Raw genomic sequence first — 25,166 nt, forward strand, 5'->3', positions numbered from 1 at the left:
CAGGGTGAGTCTTTTAGCCATTTGTCCGTTTCCCTTTAGTCCATGAAAAAATATTCTAAAGCTACGCCTACACTGTTACCTAAAATAGGGCCAAGGCATGGTTGTGTGTACTTCTTAATTGCTGGCATACTCCTTCGCTCAATTTTAGCCCACATCAATTTGCACTTTCTCAAGCAATTGCTAAGCATGGTTTGGAAGACAGCAGAAGACAGGGCTGATTCCCAGCAGGCATGGCCATCCTGCTTCAGAGGGAAGAGCCCTATGGGACTAAGCCACATCACACTCTTAATCTGGTCCCAGACAGTTGCTGGCCTCAAGCTGCAGATACAGAGTGGTCCTTGACCTGATCTATTTAGTGATATAAATGTATCAAGGAAGGTATTTTGCTTTGTTGTACTGCATTGCACAACACTGATATGAAGCAGAAGGCTTCTTTAAATATTTGGAAAAAAAAATATATCCTTCAGTTCAAACCTCTGCTCCACAGCAGCACACCTGTGGTTTGTCAGGATGGTGGCAGTATTTTAATAAGACACAGAGATCAGTCTGATGGAAAATAGTTGTGGTCACAGCCAGGGCAGAATTAGATGGACAACCCCTTGAACATGCTGCTGTCACCCAGCCCTGCAAGCCAGATGCCAATGCTTAAGCCAATGCTTAAGCCAGGCACTGTAAGTCCCCTTGTTCTCAGCGGAGAACATCACCCTGCTCTGATATGTCACAGACATCTACTCTAGGGCAGCTGATGGACCTCTGCAGGTGCTTATTTCATGGACTGTATTGGGAGCTATGGTTCACTAATTCAGGCACAAACTTTAGACACCTAAGTTGGAGCAGATGAAATCCAGCATAGCTGGAATGTGTTTACGCTGTAGGATTTGATCATCTACCATCACTAGACATCATCAGGAAATAAATTTCTGGTTTCTACAGTTGTGATTTTTTTCCCTTCCTTCCCCAGAAAAGCTAAAAAAAAAAAAAAAGTTCTCTTAAATTTTCACAACTATGTTAAAAAAGATATGTCAAAATCAGTATGCTTCCATTTACATTTTGCTTATACATAGCTGTCATTTTTCTGATGGAAAACAATTTTCTGATGGAAAATTTGCCAGCAACTATAACAGTAATTCACAAAGACGTTAATCCTGAAATGCTCTGTCACAGTCATGAAGTCCTCAGCCTACCTGGTTGTCCTTTTAATGGATTGAATCTGGCAAGTGCTGAGTACTGGCATCTTGATTCTGCTTATCTTTGAAGCATGTGAGCAGTTGATTGACTTCAAAAGGAATTCACTGGGGACATTTACTGGTCTGAAGTGTTTTGCTGGTTCAGGAAGGGAATGGTAGGCATTCAAGAATGCTTCAAACCTGGCATTTTGTTTCTGCATACCTGCATGCCAAGGGCACCCTTTGTTCTCTTTCAAAGAAAGTATTGAGTGAAATAAACCCTGTTGGAGAACATTTGGGAACTACAGGTCCATGTTGCAAATATGGTGCAGAAAAGGGACCATGATTTGAACAAAATAACAGGTGGAGTTAGGGCAGGAGAGTGCATAGATCACAGAATAGAAATATATGATTTTGCATGAATAAACTAGACACCAAAAATGTCTTTGCCCAAGGCACAAATATACCTGAGCCAGCCTCGGCTGAGAACACTCCATTGATGACTGTGAAGAAAAATAGCCCACTCAAAACGAGGACTAGCTTAAGTGATGAATTGCACATATTCATCATGCTGCTCTCTTTGAAGCTCTATAGACTGTCTACTACGGGCTCAAAAGTAATTTAAAGACATTTACATACGTTTTGAGAACCACAGGCTAAGCATTGCTGCTTTGGTCAATACCACAAGAGTTTCCACTGAATTACTGAGCAAAACAGAACACTCTATTTCGGTCATTAACATCAGTGCAAATGAAGGTTGCCATTAATCTGGTTGTATTTCTCCTCTGCTGTGGTTGCTTTCTACACTCCTGTGAGAAGCTATTAAGATAAAAGAGCATACACAAGCTTAGTGTGACTACTTGACTGCAAGGACAAGATTCATTTTGCAGTTCTTTTTTCTGTAGTAACCTAAAGTGTGTGCAAATATTTTGTCAATAATGATCACATTGCTGTGAAAATCCTGTTCACAGCGCACCAGCACAATTCTAAAGACCAGCTTTAAAATTCAGTAAAATGGCTAGTTAATGTAAGATTTCTTTTAAAATTTTAGAAGGCTGATAGACCATTTCTCCTTGCCTGTGTGTTCAATGGGTTTTTTTAACTTTGTGCCAAAAGCTAAGATTTTAGCCAGGTGGGCAAATGTATATTTCAATAAGTATCAAATTTCCCTGATATGGGTATTCTTTGGCCAAAAGTGCAAACAGTAGAAAAGAAGAATTTGTAATTATAAGGTTTCTGTTTAGTCTTAAACCAACAATCATATTTTATACATTCCATGTTCAGATTCTGTAAACTTTTGAACATATGTATTCAGAATAATCAAGGACTTATTCGAGTTCTAGAATTAGACTTTGCATTTTGGGAAATGCTTACAAAACAGGTTTCTTAGCTGTCCATCCAGCTTCCCACTATATTGTACTATGCCATTAGAAAGAGGAGCCAAGGTCCCAGAAATAGCTGCACCATGGGCTGTGAAGTAGCTGGCTCGCCGAAATGCCTCTGACTTTGGGTAATGTAGAAGTGCCCTTGAGTCAGGCCATTTGCAAGTGACTCACATCTGAAGTAAGCCTTCCTGGGGGATGCTGACAGAGTGACATGATGGTCTGCAGGTAGAGGCTGCAAAGAGCTTTCTGGGCCTAATGACTTTTCAACACCTACCACTATAAAATCCCCAGTTGGAACTGTATATGGGCTGTTAGGAAGCCCCATCTCAGTTTGTAAGAAAGTGTCAGGAAGATGGTAAAAAAAATCAGTGGCATAGTCTACGTAAGTAGACAGCAGTATCATCCCCTGAATGATTGCTCAGATGGTGGTCCCTACACAGCATTTATTTGATGTGGCAACATGTGATAATTTATTGTCATTCAAAATTTTTCACTACTTGAATGGAAAAAAAGAGACCTTTGCGTTAGCTATTTATTTAAGAAGAATAGGAATGCCTATTTATCCCATTCTGCTCAGATCAATACCCTATTAGCTCAGTAGGCAAAGGTTTACATGTTGTGCTTAAAAATTCAATACCTTTTAATGTCATATTCTGCTAGTTTTTGGCTCTTGCATCTAAATAACTAGCAAAGGGAATAGTAACATGATAGTAGGGCCAGTCTGTAGATGACTGAAACACAGAATCACCAAGTATGACTTAGAAATTATAAACCAATGAGTCATGAGGAGTCTTAAAGCCTGTCTGCTATAAACAAAGTTCTCTTCTGTTTGTCATTTCAAAGAGGCTTCCCTGCAGGAAATGGGAGGAGGGAGGCTCAGCATGCCATAACATGGTGGCCCTATTCTCTATATTTTCTTGCAGTTCAGAGCAATATCAGAAGCTAGAATGCCAAAAGGCCATCATACGAAAAAGCAGAATGACAGCTGTTTGTACAGAAAATATGCAAAAGACAAAAGGAAAATGAAACAAAAAATAAAATTTAAAAAAAAAACCAAACAACAAGCAAACAAAGAAAATAAAATCCAGGGAGGAAAAAAGAGCCACCTCTGTGATTGGAGTGGGGGCACTATTTTATGTTTTTTAAAAGCCACTAATAGTAACAGTCCAAAGCAACTTTCTCCCTCCAAATAATAACACTGTAAAGCTTTAATTATTTCTAGGACGAGGAAGGATTGAACTCATATCCTCTATAGAGTGTTTCCTTCTCTGAATACTGCATCGAAGAATCTTGGTGGAAAAGGGCTGAACTGGCAGGTATTTTAAATACCATGGTATTGCCAAGGCAACTGAAAACTAACTATGGCCGCAATATGGATAGAAAAGCACATGCTGGCAGCAAGAGCTATAACATCTGAGCTCCCTCTTTCTGGCAACTCTAGGGCCTTACAGAAATGTGTAGCTTACATAATAAATTTATTCCAAGCTGGAACTGTTTTACTTGTTGGAAAATGCCAATAAATGACTACAAAATTATGTTAGCTGAGGATTTTCTTTGAACTGTGAATAATTAGGATATATAAACATTTCATATTTTAAACTGAAAGTTAAATGGACTTCCTAGAGAAATGAGGAGGTGTTAATTTAAGCCTGGAAAGCCAGTGGTGTAAGCATTAGAATGACATCTTATGATTATTTTCATGATTGACTCCATGGATGGGTTTTAGAATTATCTTTTCTTATTGTTTGTAAGCACAGATGTACCACTGTTCAACAGCCGAGGGACCTATCTGTAGGGAATGCTCAAGTGCTAGAAGGCCACATATGTTGGTTGATAATTGAGTGGCTTAATTAAGGAAAAATATTATCTTACTGCACAGGAGATGTAGAAAATTTCAGGAACTGGTTTATACATTATTAACACTGAGAGAGATCATGTATGTGTGTATGTGTGTGTGTCCTGTGACATAAAGATATACTATAAAGAAATACTTGCTCTTTTGAAAGGATTAATATTTTTCTGCTTGAATTCTTTTGCAGAATTCTTTCCCATTGAGCATATGAGTAAAAGATCCATGAGGGTGTGCTGAAAGCCTAGATAGAGGGGATAAAGAGTCACTGGTCACAGCCTCAGTAGGAGTGCAAATTTTTTTTCTAAATTTGCTATAAAATTAACAGATTATCTGCAGTATTGAGCATAAATCCTGGAAGGTGCTGTTTGAACTTCTGTTCCCAAAGTATCATGTTGTCTGGGTTGGCAAATCAGGCCATTCAGATGTCCTTGTCATAAAGAGGTGCTTCAGTCACACTTCGGAAAATACTTTTTATGTTTTGTACGTGTAATTTTGTGCATCATTGCTCTCTCTGCACACTTTAAAGGACACTTTTTGAAATCCTGGCTCTTTACATTTTCAGAGGTTTATGGAGTGCTGTCTGAAATGTTTTAGAAGAAAGATTACTGGAGTAGGATAAGCAATTTTTGTTCACAGCTAAGTTATTGATGAAATTGTGATTTGAACTGTTGCAGAGGTTCACTATTTCCTCCTGAGGGGCTCTCTTTAGGAGGCGATTGTAGTGGCATCTATTGTTGCAGTTGGACTGGTAGTTTACTATTATGTCCTATCTCTTTGCAGTTGGCCCACACATAGGGCGTTATTGTGGGCAGAACAACCCAGGACGTGTCCGGTCTTCAACAGGAATTCTTTCAATGGTATTTTACACCGACAGTGCAATAGCAAAAGAGGGATTTTCAGCAAACTACAGTGTGTCACAGAGCAGCGTATCAGAAGGTCAGTATTTATCTCTCCTGCAGGGCTTCTTGGAAAATATTCTCTGTTATGTCTTCTTGCACACCAGGTGTTGCATGAGACTTTAAAGAAACCTTAAATAAATAAGATGGTAGGGAAGGTTTGGTTCTGTTTTCTTTATTCTTCTTTCTCTCTTTTTTTTTTTTTTTAAAAAAAAAAAAGAACAGCTGCCCTTTGAAAAGGAGTGCAAGGAGCAGAATTCTCCTTACAGTTTTATTCCACAGTACTGCCAGGAAGTTGCAATAATTATTGTGAAAAACTGCGCTGACCAAGGAAATGCAGGAATGCAGAGCAATTGAACACTTGCATTAAAACAATGAAACATGAACAATGACTGCATTATCCAAAGCCTTGTTTTATTACATGGAATAAGCTTTGATGATAAATTTCTTGAATAAAATGTACCCATTTAATACATGTGGTCTTGTTAAACCATTTCATAAGCTATCTAAGCTTTGTTCTCTGTCTCATATTTTTTCCCCAGTTGCCTCATTTTCATGCTTACCCTTTGGATAGAGAATGAAATGAAGGAAGGGAGACACAGGAAAATAACAGACTGTGTTACACCGTGTCCTTGCAGATATTCTTGGTTTGCTTGATGATAAAACAAACACTTCAAATCAAACTCTCTCCTTTCTGCAACTTACTGAGTTTTGGGCAGATTCTCTCAGGTTTGATGTACTTGTTTAGAATCATAGGGTCATTTTGGTTGGAAAAGATCTTTAAGGTCTTCAAGTCCAACTCTTAACCTACTTCTACCAAGTGCAGCCATAAACCACTAGGCACCACATCTACACGTCTTTTGAACACCACCAGGGATGATGATTCAACCATCTATCTAGTCTTTCTCAGTATTTGATAACCCTTTCAGTGAAGAAGTATTTCCTAGTATCCAATTTAAACCTCTCCTGGCACAACTTCAGGCCATTTTCTCTCATCCTACCAATTGTTACTAGGGAGAAGAGACCAAGCCTCACCATGCTACAACCTCCTTTCAGGTAGCTGGAGAGAGCAGTAAGGTCTCCCCTCAGCCTCCTTTTCTCCAGACTAAATAACCCCAGCTTCCTCAACCATTCCTCATAAGACTTATCCTAAAGACCCTTCACTGTCCTTTTCCGTACCCTCTCCAGCACCTCAATGCCCTTCTTACACTGGTGCCCAAAACTGAACACAGTACTCAAGGTTCAGCCTCTCAAGTGCCAAGTACAGGGCACAATGACCTCTGTAGACCTGCACTATTCCTGATGCAGGCTACAATGCTGGTGGCCTTCTTGGCCTGGGCACACTGCTGGCTCATATTCACCTGGCTATCAACCAAGACCTCCAGGTCTCTTTCTACTGCAGACTTACAGAGGTGCTCTTGATCTCCTCATCCAGGTCATTGATAAAAATATTAAACAGGAGTGGCCACAGCACTGAGCCCTGGGGAGCAACACTGGTGACTGGCCACCAACTGGATTTAATTCTGTGCACCACCACTGTCTGGGCCTGGCCATCCAGTGTAGGCTCATGTTATTTTTTCCTAATCTTGCAAGGGAGTTGGTAAATGTCTGACAGGGGGCTGCATGAGCAGCTGTGTGTGAGGATCTGCCTACAGCTGTCGGCCTCTCTGTCTTCACTGGGCATTTGTTTTCTAAGAGAGAAGAATTTTGTTTCTATGCCCTCCCATCCTTTGAACTCACTCTAGTGACTAGTGTGTCAACTGATTCTAAATTATCTAGGTAAACAAAAAGAGAGTATAATAAATGAGATGATAAACTCATTTCAAATACAGTGCATTACGGAAGAGGTGGTAATTCCCAATACTCTTCTGGCCTGGATTCAAATTCCATTGATCTGTTTCTATCCAGTATCCAGGATCAAAAGAGAATGGCTAGAATTTTAGTAATCTTTTTGAAACAACTTATTCTTTTTGCACTGGAGTAAATAATACTAAAATAAAATTATTTTGTACAGTTATCTGGTTTGTCTTTCCTGACTTTGTGCATAATTATGAGTTGGACATACATTGCTTTGTATAACAAATCCACAGAAGTGCCTGTGCTACCCTAGAAAAGAGAATTCTATTGTCCTATAGCGAAATGGCTACAGTGCAGGGCTAAAAATATTTGTATAGCATTATTATTACAGAATTGCCATGGCAACTCAAATGACAGTGTTAAGAATGACACCATAAGCCCAATATCGCCTCACTTAAAGTTGCTAAAGTATTCAAAGTCACATAAAAATCAATTCTTTAGATACTCATATTCAAAGCAGGAAAACATTCTCATTATTCAAAGTCTAAATCAAAAAGCTGACCACAATAATGATGGCAATTTATTTTTCATCAGATTTCCAGTGCATGGAACCACTAGGTATGGAGTCGGGAGAAATTCACTCCGATCAAATCACGGTCTCCTCCCAGTACAGCGCTATCTGGTCTTCAGAAAGGTCCCGGCTAAATTACCCTGAGAATGGTTGGACCCCAGGGGAAGACTCTGTCAGAGAATGGATACAGGTAAAAAGATAACATTTTAAAGATATTATTAATAATGGTCTGTGGAGTTTATTGACTGTGGAGAATGAGAAAGAAAGGGGAGAAAAATAGCAGAGTGAAGTAGTTCTACATAATCTAAGAATCATTGCAAGTGAATAGCTCATGTTCCCTGTTAGACACATAAAAAAAGAGTGACTCCCAAAGGTATTAAAAAAAGAAAAGGTCAGGAAGATTAATTCTTCTGCTTCCCACCTCTATTGTTTTTTCAGTCTTCTGGGCACAAATAACAGAGATTTTGGTTTAGTGGAAAAGTCAATATTAGTTTAACATGCACTTAAAGTGGAATGTCCCAGTAAACTGAGTATGTGCTATGTCTCTAACTGATTACAGTTAAGCATTAATACAGCATGGTGTTTTTATGAACTCAAGATTTCACCTCAGAAGGCCTATGTCCCTTCTAGAATATGTCACATACAAAGTGAGTTTAGTGATCTCTGTCCAATGGCTATTCTTCCATGTCCTTAAACACAACATTCATTAGTAAGATTGGCTGCCTCAGCTTTGCTCTGTTAATACAGGAGAAATCCTGCAAACATTTGACCCCACAAAGAGACTCCTTCAGTTCAGTTAGTCTACTTAGGTTTGTTGTTTGCTATTTGCTATCAGGTCTATAGCTTAATGGTGCATGATAGCTGAACAGGTTAACATTATATTCATATGAATTGCTGTATACAAATCATCTATACTACCAGGCAAGTGTTAATACCATTAGGTGAAAAAAAGCACTGATTTTTCTGAATCGCATATTGACTTACAGTTCTTAGTTGTGACCTAGATTCTATTTCTGTTGGCAAAAGCTAGGAGAAAAGCTTGAGCATATCAGGTCAATATTACTAATACTGAAAACTTGTTCATATATTCAAAACATTCCTCGTGCTCCTCTTTTTTTCTATAGGAAATTACTAACTGACATATAAAAACAATGCCTTATTAGCCATCCATACGAATGTTCACATTGGTGTTTCCTGTGAGGTTTGCTGTCTGCAAGAAAGCTTAAAAACATGTTGAGTAGTAGTTAGGAAAGGGAAGAAAGAGGGGGAAATCTTTCATTTCTGATCCTTTGCACACAATGAGACTCTCAGGTGTCCTGCTTTGGGGCCCCTACACATCCTGAGCCCTTGACAAGTTGGCAATCATGTATGAAGGACCTAATCAGACTTCAGAGTGGCAAAAAATATCTGTTGATCCTTTCTTCTCACTTAGGAATAAATGTTAAAATCTCTCCAGCCTTATCTAAGTGTGAGACTTGTTATTAATCATTGCCACTTGTAATCCATGGAATGCACATGGAAAAGGAATGGAATGCATCAGAATCAAATTCCATGTGTTTCATCTGGTCGGAGGACCACCACTTTTTCTTTATTCCCTTCATTTCTACTGTCACTTACGCGTTTATGAGTGGATAATCAAAACAAGAGAGCTAGTCAAATCTCATTCATGTGTTCTGTGTGCTTATTAACTTTATTAAGTTATGATGACTGCATACATATATATAAAGCTTAATCCTTTCACTTAGAACTAGATCTTTCTGAGAAAAAGTTTCAAAGGACTTTTTAACCATTAACTTTTTTAATAACAAACACACAACAGAATCCAAGCTACTCTGGAGTTTATGCTTAAAATAGCTCAGGGTACCTCAGGCCTCCTGCCCATGTCTTTGCCCTCTGCCATAAACCGGGGTGCTCAGGGAATGAAACAACCACCAAGCATAATTTTGAGCAGCTTTATGCTGCCTCCAGCTCCCACAATAGCCAAGAAGCTGTTGGTTATTTGTGTGCTGTACTGCTCATGCCACAGCTCTCACCTACTTTAGAAAAGGCAGTGTGGACCATTTCCCTGAGCAGCCTCACCCTAGGACATCTCCTCCACTGCCCAGGGCCCATGTGAAGGAGATATTAATTCTTATACTTATTTATTATGGTTCAATTCAATACTGACATTGCTAATTCAAACTTCAAAATGTGTTCTCAATGCTTCCCTGTTAAACTTAATTAACAATCTTGAGACGGGTGCTACGCGCTTCATGCCATCAGGCACCTCAATAACAAGGTCCTTGCACATGTGAGCTGCCATCTTCTACAAAGGCTTGATGCCAATGGCAGTAAGCACATGTTGTGAGCTTGTATCTGGATAAAATATTGAAATTCCAGGTTTCCTCCATACAGATATATCCAGGAACAGATGTTCATCACCATAAGAGCTTACAGACAAACAATCAAGGACATGCAACTCATAAAATATTCTGAAATTACCCACTGAAAAACACCATAATATTTTATAAAAAGAGGAAGTCACTTGTAGATGAAGGACTGAGGTCACTTTGTTCTGTTTTGTTCTGTAAGCTATTGCAAACTAGTAATTTATGTGAAGTATTTGCTTTTGTGCAGTACAGCATAAATGGATTTTTGTTGCACAGTGCAAGAAGTCTCAAAAATATTCAACAGCAAAGCACAGTCTGAAGGGTACAGCAATGCTGAACTTGGAACTTCTAAAGTGAAAATATCTGCCTATATGCCCTTGTCTGAAAGGCAAAGATTATATGTATATCAGTATGCATTAATCTTTCCATGATTGCAGGATTCCATACCTGCACACACACTGCAGCTGGTTAAATAAGGATGTCTGCCTTCAAACTGCTAATATGCATATGCAACTAGGGCATATATATGAGATATATACAATCATACATGGGCAAAGCAGCTTGAAAATTCAGCTCTGATTACTAATATCCTTAGTGTATAATTTTTTTGTATGGTGGAAATATTATAGTTCTCCTTTCCCTTCCTTTTACCCCTCCCTTCAAGGTTAATGTTTTTGCTAAGACAAAAGAAAACAGAAAGCCTCAGTTCAGTATCAGCAAAGGGAGACTGGTATCTATAGAGGGTGTCTAGAGGGCATGTGATATGATTGTCTCCTTTGAAGTGTTGACATCTTTTGGACCATTTTGCTGAAAGGAATTAGGAAAATAGTGTTGGCTTGTTGTTAGTAATGGATCTGTATTAATTCCATCTGTGGACGTGGAACCTATTCTTTGGTGGAAAAACTTGATTGCTCCTTTGTGGCTGAGAAGATACTAACTTCTGAGTTCATCTGCGTGCTGCCTGCTTACCAGGCTCTGCTGAAGTGACAGCTGCCTGTCCATCCCTTTCCTTATTTGTTTTGAAATAAATGTCAAAGCTTAGGTTCAAAATATCCATAGCACAGTCACACAATAAGTCTGCATAGTTCATTCTCCATTTTCTTTTTATCCTCAAACACACTTTTGAAAATTGCTTGACTAACTTGAAATTTGGAGTGACTCCATAATCAGAAACAGAATCACTCCAGATTGAATTTCTTCTTTAAAAACATTAATATAGTCTGGATTTTCTGATGTGAATGGAATAAAAATATGCATGAGGCAAGGGCTGCCAAAAATAAGCATTAAGTTAGTGTCATATGGGATATTATTAGCGCCTCAACCTTAAGCTCAGCCTCCTTGTTTATTACACTTACGTTTCACACACTCAACTGCCCTTCAGTGTGAAACGGCAGAATTTAGAGTAAAAAATAAAAACAGCCCTTTAATTTAATCAAGAGCAGGGAACTGCCATTGCAGAGTAAGTCGTTGTCCCTCATTAACGTATCCTTTCACAGGAAAAATAGTATAGTGTTTCCACTTCTGTAATCTGAACAACAAACATGTTAATAGGTATCAATTACCAGCCAGTTTCAGTACTTAGAACCAGTAAGAAGGCCAGTGCAAGGGTTTCACATCTGGTTTCAGTGAAACTGTTCCTTTCTATGGTATTTAAAATTTAAAGAACTCCTGTTATTGTGCAATTGGGAATCCTAGGGGAGTACAATGTTAATGAAATCCATAACATGCAGGGATTTTATGATTGCCTTTTCAAGGCATTCCTGCAAAAGGGACAACTGATTTCTGTCATGGCAGCAGTAATTGTGTTTTTACAGAGTAGATTTAATGTTTGTGTTTAAGAACAGCAGATACATTTACACTCACCTGAAAAAGTAACATGCAAAATCTTTATATTTAGGGCAATTTCTGTGTCTTCTTGTCAAAGCCTTTGAGCAGAAACCACGGGCTGCTGCGCATGGCAAACCCTAGCACCTCAGGGACAGCCCAATGGGTGGTGGCCAGCAGCCCCCAGGGCAGCTCCAGAGCAGAGGCAGCTCCAGGAGGAGCGCCCAGCCGGATGGGTGCCATCAGCTAAGCACACATGAGACCCACATGTGTGTGGTTTTGAAGAGAGACTGATTGCCTATTACCAGGGTCACTGGGAACCTGTGCTATCATCAATCCTCGTAAAAGCGTGGGTTTTCAAACCCGTTAGGAGTGACATCTTCTGGGTACTTTTACTGCAGTATCTGTATGTTTTCTATCAAAATGTTTCATCTAATGCATATAACACAAATCTTTACATTCCCACCAAGCTTGATGATAATTTCTGGGTGGCATAATTTTTCTCTCGTCATTTAAAACTAAGTGAGACCTCCAGCTTGCACAGAAAGTAAAGCATTTTTGATAATAACACAAGATCTTCAGTTCATATTATGGCTGGGATTGAATAGAACCATAAATCCAGCTTTAAGAATCCTAGTATCAGATCAAAACTTTGCAACCATAAAACAAAAAGCACTGCTCTGGTATAAATACACTCTGCCAGTTCAAATTTGTTCAAAAAAGGTCAATAGGGGGTTAACATAAATAGACATTATTCTCTGGATTGGGTATTATATGTGATTCTGCAGCTGACATAAGGCCATACACTAAGATTAACTCCCTATTGTATGTCCTGGCTAATATGACAGAATTGGCTAATCCAACCCATATTTATACTGCTGGGTTTTTAGCAGGGCACGGATCTGACATCATATGTAGTGGCCAGAGTCAGAGGTTGGCACCTGGAGCAGTTCTGGTCGCTCCCTCTCACCTCTGCCTGCCATCTCCACCTCATCCCCCCATGCCTTGGCACCTATGACTCTTGTAGAGTAATTCCCTAGACATCTAGACTGGTCAACCCTAGGAATATAAGCTGACCTGGTGCAAAAATCACCCTCTGCATCTTGCAGCATGAGGGATCTGGAGAAAGGCCAGAGAGTGGTAAGAAGAGGCCTGCAAAAAGCAACCTGGGAGATCCCCCTCGCCTCCACTGATTGAAATATCAGTTGTTTATTTAACACTAACTCTCTCATACAAGGAAAATATACGTCCAGTGATTTAAAACATTTCTATGTATACACTGCTTCCCCAGAATGAGAGGGACCTCTGAGGTCCCTTTGAGGAAGAATTTTTCTTCCACATTTGTCTTCATTCCTTTACATTTGCAGTAACCTACATTTTTCATTGTTTGCTCCTTTGTAAGCGAAACCCAGAAGCAGGCATTGCTGATGTAAACTGGTATATAGATTAGTACAGATTTATTCCTGTAGCACTTCTGAAAATAGTTGCAGTTCATCATTTGGTGTCTTGACCTTTCATCTGTGTCATAGCTTATTTCCTTATCAGGTATTCACTTAAAAATATAGTCAGAGTTTATATATGCTGCTGCACAGCACATTTGTTTTATTAACAGGTTTATTCTTACATCAGGCAGCTCTTTAGGTTGACTTTACCAATCAAGCTTATCTAAATAGTTCACATAAAACTCAAGGAAGCACAAATCAACAATGCCTGTTATTTTTATTCTCATTATTTCTGTTTCTTTTGGAGTATAATATTGCAGTGAAGTGCACCATATTACTGCATAGAATAACATGAAACCTGGGAAAACTCAGCCTCCCAGTTCTCCTAGCCTTTGAAGGACTGCCTGAGAGCTGGAGCTCAGAGGCTTTGTGGCAGGGCTTGCCCATTATTAGGGAACACACTGACATGAAAGCACAAAAACTGTCAGTCCTTTGTCTTCTTTACCACTTTAGAATGCAAGTCATGTATTTGGTTCGTGTCATTTTACAGTTCATAACTGCACTCCAGAAATTACAAAAAGCAGAGTTAGCTTTGTGTGGAAAAGTGTTACAGTTATCTTACGGTCTTAACATGCTTTGCACATGGGCAAAGAATGACAAAAGAATATTCCTTTCTGGAAATTACAGTCAGTACAAACTGTGACACAGTGCAGAACTGGGGTTAATTGACCCAGCAGGATACATTCGTACCTTTATTTACTGTGACATGGGAATAAATGGTAGAGTTTCACAAAGGCAAGTACTGAAATTAGACAAGAGGGAGAGGGAGAAATAAAAAGACCCTACGAAGTATGAAGGGGTTTTTTGATTATTCAAAGTGCTTTAAGAGCTATTTTAGTACCAGAAAAGTTCCCAGCCCTAGATTTATCACTCTGGGGAGGCTGAAGGGATGCTCAGAGAGCTGTGCAAAATGTTGTCAGCCTTATTGCTCCAGAAGTGCAGGTGCAAAATGCAGTTTAGAAGAAAATTCTCTGTACCTCCCCTTGACATGTTTTAGCATCAGCCCTAATACAGAGGAGAGTCCTGTGTGGCTTGAAGCAATGCAACATATGGAGGAGCAGCAGAAGCAGAGCCCCTCCAAGCCTCCACTAGCAGCCTAATCATTATAATAGTTTCAGTTCTTTCAGGGGATCCATTATGCAGAGATCTGAGTAGTTTGTATATAAGTCTGTAATTACCTATGCATCCACTTCCCAGTCCAGCCCTCTATCCCCTCAATGGCTTCAAGACAGATGGCCCTTTAGAGCTGAGATGGCGAATTAAAATTGTGTCCAGCAAAAGCACTGATTCAGCAACTACTAAAATAATGTTGTAAATTTATCTCACTTTCACTAGTTGGTTCCAGAAGGGGAAGAAATTAAAACTTTTAAATATGGTTTTAAACTCAACATGACAGTTGTTGGTTTTTTAATCATAGCGTCTTTTTCTTCTACTTTCTTTCACAGAAATTAAACCCACTTTAAAAACACTATGAAAGATTTTTCTCTCTCTCTTTTTTTTTTTTATTTTCCCATTCACCAGGTTCACATGTTTGGCTTGACTGAAAACATTCATTATTGCTTGCTGGTTTTTAAACTGCCAGTGAGCAAAAAAATCAGTTGCTTGTGCCATTCTGCTGGGTAGGAGAGCTCTCTCCCAGATGCCTTGCAGAGCCCCTGGGGGGCTGAGGCAGCCTTGCCCACCCAGCTCCCAGGCACTGCAACTCATCTGCTCCACTACAGCCAGGACTTTCTGCAGATGTGAAGGCACGTATCTCAAAAAGGAGATTTTTCTGACTCTAGCAGAAATAAATTAATCTATAAGACTAGGCAGGTGTCAAACTGCGGGTGAGTTAGTGCTCAGGGCTAGAAGTTAAGTGACTAAGGGTGGTGGCTAGAAATACAGCCTTGGGTAGGAACGCACAGCTGAGGCACATTATAATAAGCAGAGTTGTTACCAAGCTAAAGGTCTCTGTTCTCACGGGGCTTTCCCTGGATGGAGATGATAGGTGTGCTGCTGAGTGTTTTCCAGAAGGTGAGTGTGCATTTTTATTCACTCTTTCTACACCTGCACAGTAGTATGAAGCTGAAAAGTTCATGAGTCCTATGGGCCCTTACCCATCTCAGCATCCATGCTCCAGATTTTCTGTTGCTGAGCTATCATTTGCCTCCCCTGTCCTTGTGTCAGCCTGCTTTTCTGTCCCAGTTTAATTCTGTTCTGCCCATTAGGTGACATTTTCACAGCAGTAGCAAAATAGGTAAAGTGGAAGGATAAATGAGATTTCTTCCAGGTGGTAAGTATTTGCCCTTCAGAAAGCAATTTGTCTTCTCACCATGGAAAAAAAAAAAAAAAAAAAAAAAAAGAAGAAGAAGAAACCAAACCTATTTCATCAGGCAAATGCTTTCATTTTTGCTTTACCACCAATGTTTTCATTCAAGGTTTTAAAAACTCTTTAAAAAGGCATTAGCATAAACTTCATAGCTGTCTGATAAACAAAACCTACTAGCAGAAAAAACACAGTTGACCAAACATTAAGCTGAGGTTCAGTTCCTCTGTTTTCAGCAACAACTGCCTTCTCATCAGAGAAGCACTGTTTACACATAACTTCCACCAACCAGCTGTACCCATGTAGTCTGGTCTTTCTCTTTGTTGTAGCCTCCTGTGTTGAACACTTTGGGCCAAACTCGCTTCTGGTGTTGGTCCTCTGAAGCTGCTGAAAAGATCCATTAGTCCTATCACATATAAAACCAGAGTGTATTTTAACTGGTCATATTTAGGATATAGATTATTGCACTTTAGCCTTCAGCCTTAACACAAATAGGAGTGGGCTCCTCCATTGCAAAGCCTACTAAATTCAAGCTATATGCTGAAGTGCTGACATTACACAGAATAATTTTAAAATGTTCTTATCAGTCCATAAAAATGAACTGTCCATAGGAGTGTTCCTCCTTTTCATGATATGCTTAACTAAGAAAATACATCCCGTGTTTATTTTTAAAAGCCACGGCACTTAAAAATCGATAGCTTTGCTCTTTGCATAGCTGGAGATAGAGTAACTTTCAAAGAGGCCAGGTAGGGGTACACAAACCAGACACCATTCTTCGGTTAAAAAAAACCTGGAAGTTAAATCCCAGTGACTGGAGTTTGAACAGACTTTGTGGAGAGAAGGTCACAGCTGGAGTGCAGCCAGTATCCTTGGTTTGCTTTAGCACCAGAGAGGAAGTTGTCTCAGTAGTCACTGGCCTTCACCATCCCTTCTGCTGTCCACCTTCCTCCCTGAGCATGGCACAGAAACAACATTCTCAGCAACCAGTCTTCAAAATCACAGCCTCAGAAATATTTCATCTGTGTGAGCATTTCCTCAGAGCTATGAGAGACATATCAAGGAAAAAGCAAAATTATCTTTATGTGCATAGTCTTTGTCTCTTATTTTCCCCATTCATTTACAGTACCTTCACCACAATTTTCTAGAAGGTAGCAGAAACTCATATTTTAAAAAAGCAGTGACTTGCTTGGTGACCCAGTAGTAAATTAAAGTCATCATACACAATGTGTATGAAATAGAAAATCGAATTTTGATGCAACAAAACTGACAGTTCCATTTAACAGAGAATAAATGAATGCAGACTCCTGTGGATGACTGACTGATTTAAAGAGACTGTGACGATTTTCCAAGATGAGAAGTCTGATCATAGGAAAATAAATATATTTCTAATGACACAGGTTGTACACCTATCCCAGTTGCCAATGAAATTAAGCTTTCAAAGTTTTAAATCTTAGATTCTGGTACTTTTTGCCCCCTTTTCTTGCTATTTTTTGTAGAAAATCCAAAGCCTAAACTTTCAAAAGTATCTAAGTGTAAAAAATTCTAGTTATTTCAATGGATCTCTCTCTGAACACAGTGATTGCACACTCAGATCTACCTACCCCATCAAGGTGTGCTGTCTGAGACAGTAGAAGTTAAATTCTGCATACTGAATCATACCCTCCCTTACCAGCTTCCTACCCGATTAGCATAGGTATGCTGTGAAACAGCAAGAAGCAGCGGTTATTTCTGTGTGTTTATACATGTGTAATATTGTATTTACATTCAAAATACTAAAATGTATTGTAAAATCAAGCCTTGCTGCCTGTACCCTCTGACTCCAGCAGGACAGCAGCTAGCAAAAAAAAAAAAAATGCTACTGAATAATTTTATAGGCAAAATTCAGTGCTTTCCACCCAAAGCCCAGTTATTGACATGTGAAGCAGTCTGACAGAGAAGCTTTGGATTACTTATTTCCCATTTGTGCATTAGTTGCTCAGTACATTTAGGGGGAAAATAGTCATACAATGATGTCGTGCTCTCAGAAAAGAGTGGTCTTGCAAGTATTGCTATAGAGTTTCCCTTTTCTATAGTTTCTAACACTAACTGGGGAAGGTTACATTCAAACTGCACTAAATAGTTGTCCTCATTCCAAATCAAAGGAGTAAGTGCAGATTTAAAATTAAATGTAAATTACAAATAAGTATTCAGAAAACGTTAATTAAAAGTATTACGTTCCTGACTCGTTTATTGCTCAGCAAGGGTTCCTAAATATCTTAGCTGGAGAAAGGGGCCATTCACATTCCTCCTTTTTTGACCAAGTCATTGTACATGTCTTAGGTTATCCATTTGCAAGTTAATGTAGTGCCAAAGCAAAGGTTTTGATTTTAAAGAAGTAATATTTCACAGCAAGATATGCTCCTGCAAGATGTAAAACAATCTTTTGCTAAAGCAGTGGGAGTTAATCAGCCTTTCTCTTCATTGCTACAGAGAGGGTTCAGATGGCACGGGATGCTGATTAATTACATCCCAGACTGTATAGAAATCTCAATACAATTACATTTTCCTCCTTTTATTATCAGAGTTTATTCTATCTTGGTGTTCAGGTTTTTAAAAGTTTTCAAGTTAAAAAGTAAATTAAGAAGAAGGTTCTTTTCTGAGTCTTCTGGATCACGACCACATCACAGCAGAGCACCACAGGAATGGGCAATGTGGAGCTTGCAAATGAATAGCAGAAGGATCATTCCCTATCACTGCATGTGCACTGGATGCATTTCATACAATACAGTGAGACCATTGCAGGGGACCATTGCTTTGCCCTTGCTTTTAAACCAAATTCCTTCAAAGACTCACACTAAAAATATCACACAGAGCTAATGTCTACCAGTGGCAGTGCTTCTCCCGGCCCACTTGCAGCATTTCTCTTTCACATTTGATCTTTATAGCTTCCATACTGGAGCGATTTGGTTTGCTGGATTCTGGAAATGTCTCAAGTTGAAATGCTAGTGTATTAACCTGCTGTACTGAGCCTCTTTTGTTTCTCTTTACCAGAGTGCTGCTTGCCAATTTTTACAACTACAGCGGATTTTACTATTCAAACAGAACCAGATGGAACACCAGTTCAAAGAACATGTCAGAATTAAATATTTCTTTTTTAATTAGTTGCTTCTGATTTATGCAAAAAAAAAATTAACATAAGAGTGGGAGAATGTGCCATGAATCCAGATGCAACACAGCCCACACAAGCATTATCTTTTCCCTGTCAGAGGCCTTTTCTTTCATTTTTTTTCTTGTCTTTTCTTTTTTCCTTTTTGTTTCTGGATTTTACTTTTCTTACTCTTTCTGCATCTTTTCCATCTTGAACCACCCTCATAATGATGACAGAGGTTCCCTAATGTTCTTCACTCATACTTCTCCATAGTTCTCTTAAATTTTCTCTTGGCTGAGCTAAAATAAATTACTGTACTCAATACTATGACCGCAGCATTGATATCTCAATGTGATAGCATCCTTTGAGTCTGTTCTGTCTTTTCAGTTGAGGGAATCTTTACACTTATATTTTTTCTGCTACAGAAAATTATTTGGGCAGAAGGTGACAATTGTGAGGAATATTTCAACTGCTAAAGAAAGTTCCTTTCCTTTTTCCTGCCAAACTTTCCTATTTCTTTGGCATGAATGTTTGCTCATCTTCTTTTTCATGCTTCCCCTTTTTGCTAAGTCACATAAGCATCAGTTCAGTGAAGCTTACTGACTGAGGACAGTTGTTAGGCACAGACTAGAAGTTCAGTGTGTTGTTAGCTGCTTTCTCTTTGGGGGCTTTGAGGATGTTGCTGTCAAGGTCAATGACTAAGACCTCAGTGAGACTCGGGAAAGATTTTACTAACAGCAGTATTTTTACCTCACTTTCTTTACGGAACTGTCACAAATATCACTGAGAATTTTGCACAAAAATCTGAGAAGGTTTACAGCCTGAACTATTTTCACTTAAACTCAGGATGAATATGTACACTCTGTAATTAATCAAGGAGTTGTGCTCTTGCAATGACTACTCATTTCAATAACGAAGACTTTTGGAAGTAAATTTCCAACAAAATTAATTAGTCTATCTACAGAATTTCTACTAGAGCTTGTGCCACTTTTACTTAGCATTTTAATCTTCTTTACTTAAAGTTCAATAAATAAAAAAATTAAATGATAGTTGTATGTACATCATGGGAGAGCATGACTGGTCAAATCAACAGCAACACCTAATAAAAAAGATCAACTCTTGTTTAATTAAATATTTGACAGAAGAGCAGTGAAGCATCACAACAGTTAATCTGACCCAGAGCACTGTATGCTATCTAGGGAAATGACACAGTTCTCTAAAAATATTTACTTTGGTATGTTGTGTCAAGTGATGGATTACACAGCTTTTAAAGCCACAAGAGATGCCCACAACAAAAAGCTTCCTGTTGCTAATCAAACTCCAGCACTTTGTCCTTTATTTTCTCAGGCTGTTGAACAGACCTACAGTAGAAGTGTTAAAAGCTGGCAAAACTGCTCCCTTGCCACAGCTCCATCAATGACTGTATTTTATTTAGCAAGGCAGATTTTCATTCTGAAAAGAAGGTCTTCCATACTATCACATGGTTATGTATGATGACAGGAAGCAGCAGTATTAATTTCAAGTCTTGTACACTGTATGTTGTTCCCTTTCCAAGAGTTTGCTAAGATTTGCTACATGATATATTGTGCAGAGCTAAATGTTATTCTTTTTTCTTCTCTTTAACTGGTCTCTAATAAAATGTGTATGCCACCCCTTCCATATCCATGTCTTAAAAATATGTCATCCACCCACATTTTTCAGAGAGAGTAAGACAGCAATAAAAATATTTTTCCTGCATGCTAAAATATATTGCAGAATAAATAGAGAGGAAGTAATTCATATGTAGAAACAGCTAGTGTTTTGCAATATGTTTTCACAGGAAATAAATTGATTTTAGAAATAGGAACAAATGGAGCTTTTTTACATGAACATTTCTCTGCTGGAAAAAGATACACACTTGAGATGCTCCTCATGGCTTGTAAGTTAAGGGCCAATTCCTATAGGCAAGTCTGCTCTCAGTCTTGTACAATAAAGGCGATCACACTGCAACACAGGCAATTATCAAAGGCTGTGGTTTTGGATAAGGCCCTAGGGCATCATTTTCAGAAGAGATATGCTTTTTAATCTGAATGAAAGTGAACCAAATTTGAAAAAACAACTAGCTACATACTGCAGTTAGTCAAAGCTAAAACTCTGGTCATGGGAATGAAATTTTAAGATGTCAGGTTTGGAGACCGCTGCCTATCTCAGATCACAGCCATAAAGCACACAATAATGTACAAAATCACCAGCATCCTCTAAAATATATGCCAGATGTTTATTTATCATATGTGCAGAAAGTGAAATGTCAAATAATTGCAGGGAAAGGCATTTGATGTTCATCTTCAAGAGTACTGTATTTCATCACCACCTTTCTCCACAGTTCATTTTAACATGAAACACAAGTGCTTGGGGAAAAAAAAAAAAAAAAAAAAAAAAAGGACAAGAAACCCCAAAGAAGCACCAAGTTGTTAAAGATTTGTATTACTATCTCAACTGGAGAAGAGTAGATCTGAGAAAAATGGGTTACTCATGGTCATGTTAACACTTGGAGGCCTCTGTGGACAGGACGTACTAAGCTGATGGAAAATTACACAGATAGTTGAACTCTAGAAGCATAAGCTTCCAAAAAACGTGAACTCCTGTCTGGAGGTTCCGGTTGTTAATAGCAGTTGATATAAGTTCAGCTCTGAATAGTCCCTTTAACATTTAGAATGTGTATTTTATGCACAATTTTGCATTTTACAGAACCTAAATTTTCAAAAGGCATTGGAAAGAAAGCAAAATGCATCACAAAGTGATTAATAAGGGTGAGCTTAACAGCCCCTTAAGATGTATCATGCAGTTTCCAAGGTAGTCTTCTACATAATTCATTTTTATCACCTCACTTAGAGAAGAAGATTGATGAATTTAGAACTTCATTTACAAACATACTTAGGCACCTCAGAGGGGTGCTCAGTGTTGCAGTTCTGTTTGCACCTGGAGAGGAGCAGCTCTTCCAGAGGCCACTGCAGAGAAGTGTGAAAGGGAGGAAAATGCCTTAAGCTCCACCTCTGCTGGCTGGACCTCTGCATTGGGACAGAGTTAGTACTTAAAACCTCCTGCCCTTCTGCTTCTCTGCTGCTGAGCCCCACCATTCTTGTTTGCACTGCTCCTTTGTCACAAAACACTGTTGGGGAAAGGTTATTCTTTTTTCCTCTATCAGCTTGTGAGCAAACAACCCTGGCATGTGGCGGGTTGGGGGTTACAGCTTGCTTTTTGCAAGGGGTTTAAGGCTGTGGCACGCAAAGCCATCAGCCTCCAGGCACTCCAGGAGAGGTCTGCTGTTGACATAATTCCAGTTTTCAAGAAGCACGTAAAGATTAGCTGATCCGGAGAGAGCACATCTATGTGAAGAGATGTTCTCCCTAAGGACACGAGATGCCCCATCCTCCCATATGGTGTTACACAGTTACTGGAGCCAGCAGCTCTAATGAGGTTGCCTCTTCCCTACCTATAGGCAATAAATTAGAGACCTTCTCAGAGTCTCTCTCTCTCTCCTGGTGAGCTGTTAACTGCTGGCAGGAGAATTTGCGCCTACCTTTTGAATTCTGCCGAGTTTTAGGCATTAAAGTAATGTTTAAATCCTTTGCATGTTCAGGACTTACTTCTGGGCAGTGGGGTAGATGCTGTAGGATATTCAGTGCCCTGAGATGTAAGGGAATATATTGAATACCAGCATTTGAGACTGAGCAAAATTTGGGCACCCGGAGTGCTTTAATGGGACAAGCCTGAGTTGCCAGAACAGTCAGTGACTGGTAGTTGTAACTTTAGCTCAGGTATAAGCTAATCAAACCTTCCCGTAAACCCCCAATGTTAAATTTTAACTTGGCTTCAAATACCTAGAACTCTTGTAATAGGCCGTTGCTTGACTTTATTCACAATGAAGCACTCACTGTATATTAAAAAGCCCCTACTAGAATCATTTCAAATCAGTTGGAATGGTACAGGCTTGGGGCCTTAATCATTTCAAAACTGAAGAGCTGTTCCAAATTGTAAGAGAAGCAGATCATTTAAATAACTTAGCTCTGCACTCCCTCAGACTTCCAGATTTTCAAGTGCACTTCAGCCTGGAAGTGAATGTGGTATTGGACATAACTCAGTGCAGCACACTTTACAATCAGCAGAGTACAGTTTGGAGAGCATTTGAAGTTAAGCTGAGATTGCTCAGCGCAACGATGCCCAGATTCCCCCATTAACTTTCAGATTGCAACAATCTAACATCTGAGACTCTCTAGTTACTTTAAATCACTTGATTGTTTTGTAAGGTGGTGCTGGGATTTTATTTTTTTTTTAAGGGTTGATTTTTTTTTTTAATCATGACAAAACAAAATGTTGCAGTATTTCATCCCGAAAGACAAGGGCTAAAATGTTACATATAGACTTTACGAGCCTTAAAAACTGGGACAGGGGCTTTGCCCTAAAAGCTGGTTCTGTCACACACAAGGCTGCTATTCTTGTGTTGGAAAACTTCAAAATGCCTTGCATATGACATGGGCATTGAAAGAGCAGCCAGTCTGTCCTCAATGGCACTTCCTTCAGCTTTTTGAGAGAGAATGCAGAGTATGTTGATTTAACTGCTCTATTGCCTTTGGATATATGACAGGAAAAAGGATGCCTGTGGGACACAGAGGATGTATATGCTGCATCCTACCTACTTTGGAATAATGAAAAAGCCTGAGACATTCCTGGGACATTCACTTGAGAAGGGTTAATTCAACCTATTATTATCCTACTAAAGTCTGGACAACTGAAGTTTAGGGAAATAAATTACTATGATTAATGTTTTGTGAATAGTGTCATTTTATATTGAAATTAAGTGGTTTGCTTTAGGAAACGAGAAGGTTCTAGCTGCGGAAAGAGGCAGATGAATTTTATTTTCATTTGCTTGTTATTATGGCTAAAGAAGGGCTCTAAGGAAATGGCAGGTGTTTCAAAGCTGTGGGCACCAACATGGCTGTAAGAAATTCTGTGCCTAGTTTCAGCCATTTGGCATCTGGACTTGTGGATGAGGAAACATGTTTCTTTCAGCAGAACTGACCTGAGTAGCTGCGCTCCTGCACCCTACATCATCCTCCTAACTATGCCAATACATATTCTGTGATACCACATGATGAAATAGATGAGGAAACAGATCTAGTTAACAAATAAACAACCTGACTGGGGCGGGGGGGGGGAGGGAGAAGGAGGAGGAGATTAACCTGAATCACTTATCAATTTAGTAACAATGGAACTCCATGAGAGAAGGAGAAAGATGAGTGAAGAGGAGAGAAGGCCTCTAACATGCATTAATGTGCACACCATAGCACTCATTTCTCCAGCAAGTTCAAAATGCCATTATTGTCTAATGACTAAAGTTCACTACATTTGACAGTTGGAACAGAATTATTGCACTTGTGTTAATGCTTCTTTCTTTTTTACTCAAATGCATCACATGGCACAAGCAACTCTTTTGCCTTTTTCCCAACAAAATCACACACTGATTCTTAATTATCTTGTGACTGACTAATACACCATGGGATTCTTTTCTCCTCTTCTGTTTACAAGTGATGAGCTCCTGGGTTTTAGCAGAATTCTTGTTATCATTCCCTAAGTGCATGACTTTGATATTTTACTGTTAAATTTCATCCCATTTCTAATACTCCAAGCCTCAGGGTCATTCATTTCTCACTGCATGACTCTTCTCTGTATTGACAATGCCTTGCAGCTTTGTGTCCTCAGCGAATTTCATTAGCATCTATGCAAGGTAATTAATGAAAGTATTAAGTAAGATTGTTCACCAGACTGGTCCTTGAGGAACTTCTCTGGTAACTTATCTGCAGTCTGGTGGTTCCCACTGGCACTGATGGGCTCTCTGGTTCCTCCCCCACAGAGGAAAGATAGTTCTCTGGCACATTAATAGCCCTCCTGGCTAAGTTGGCAAATGTCCCTGTCTCCTGTGATGACACTGTTTACAAAAGGGGAGATCATGGCTATATTATTATCAACAATATGCTGCAATTTCCTTTATATAAAATCCTTATTATCTCTGTAAAACATGGAGGACAGAGGGGGTGTCACTTCTGCATTACTCATGGTCTGAAATGATTGTCCTCATGTCATAATTCATTCCTTGTCACAGGTAGATCTTGGCCTTCTCCGCTTTGTTTCTGGAATTGGGACCCAAGGAGCCATCTCAAAAGAAACTAAGAAAGAATATTATCTCAAAACATACCGTGTAGATGTCAGCTCTAATGGAGAGGACTGGATTACACTGAAGGAGGGAAACAAGCCTGTTGTAAGTCTTTTCTCTTTTGCCTCTCTTTCGCCAAGAAAGAGGCTATTGAACTATTGAATTACTATTAGTTGTTTAAA

At 39.2% G+C, this 25,166-nt stretch overlaps 1 protein-coding gene and 1 long non-coding RNA gene across 5 annotated transcripts in view; one reads left to right on the forward strand and one right to left on the reverse strand.

Moving 5' to 3' along the window:
• NRP1 (neuropilin 1) overlaps positions 1–25,166 on the forward strand; it is a 112,110-nt gene that overhangs the window by 53,420 nt on the left and 33,524 nt on the right. For all 4 annotated transcript variants that reach the window (XM_051610515.1, XM_051610518.1, XM_051610517.1 and 1 more), the window contains exons 6-8: positions 5,184–5,339; positions 7,691–7,857; positions 24,934–25,089. In XM_051610515.1, the coding sequence (XP_051466475.1) occupies positions 5,184–5,339; positions 7,691–7,857; positions 24,934–25,089 (479 nt within the window). The remainder of the gene's footprint in view (positions 1–5,183; positions 5,340–7,690; positions 7,858–24,933; positions 25,090–25,166) is intronic.
• Positions 1–25,166, reverse strand: part of LOC127380903 (uncharacterized) — a 130,971-nt gene that overhangs the window by 17,692 nt on the left and 88,113 nt on the right. The gene's annotated exons all lie outside the window — the stretch shown is intronic.

Source organism: Apus apus, chromosome 2 (assembly GCF_020740795.1).
Source record: "Apus apus isolate bApuApu2 chromosome 2, bApuApu2.pri.cur, whole genome shotgun sequence".
Lineage (NCBI taxonomy): Eukaryota > Metazoa > Chordata > Aves > Apodiformes > Apodidae > Apus > Apus apus.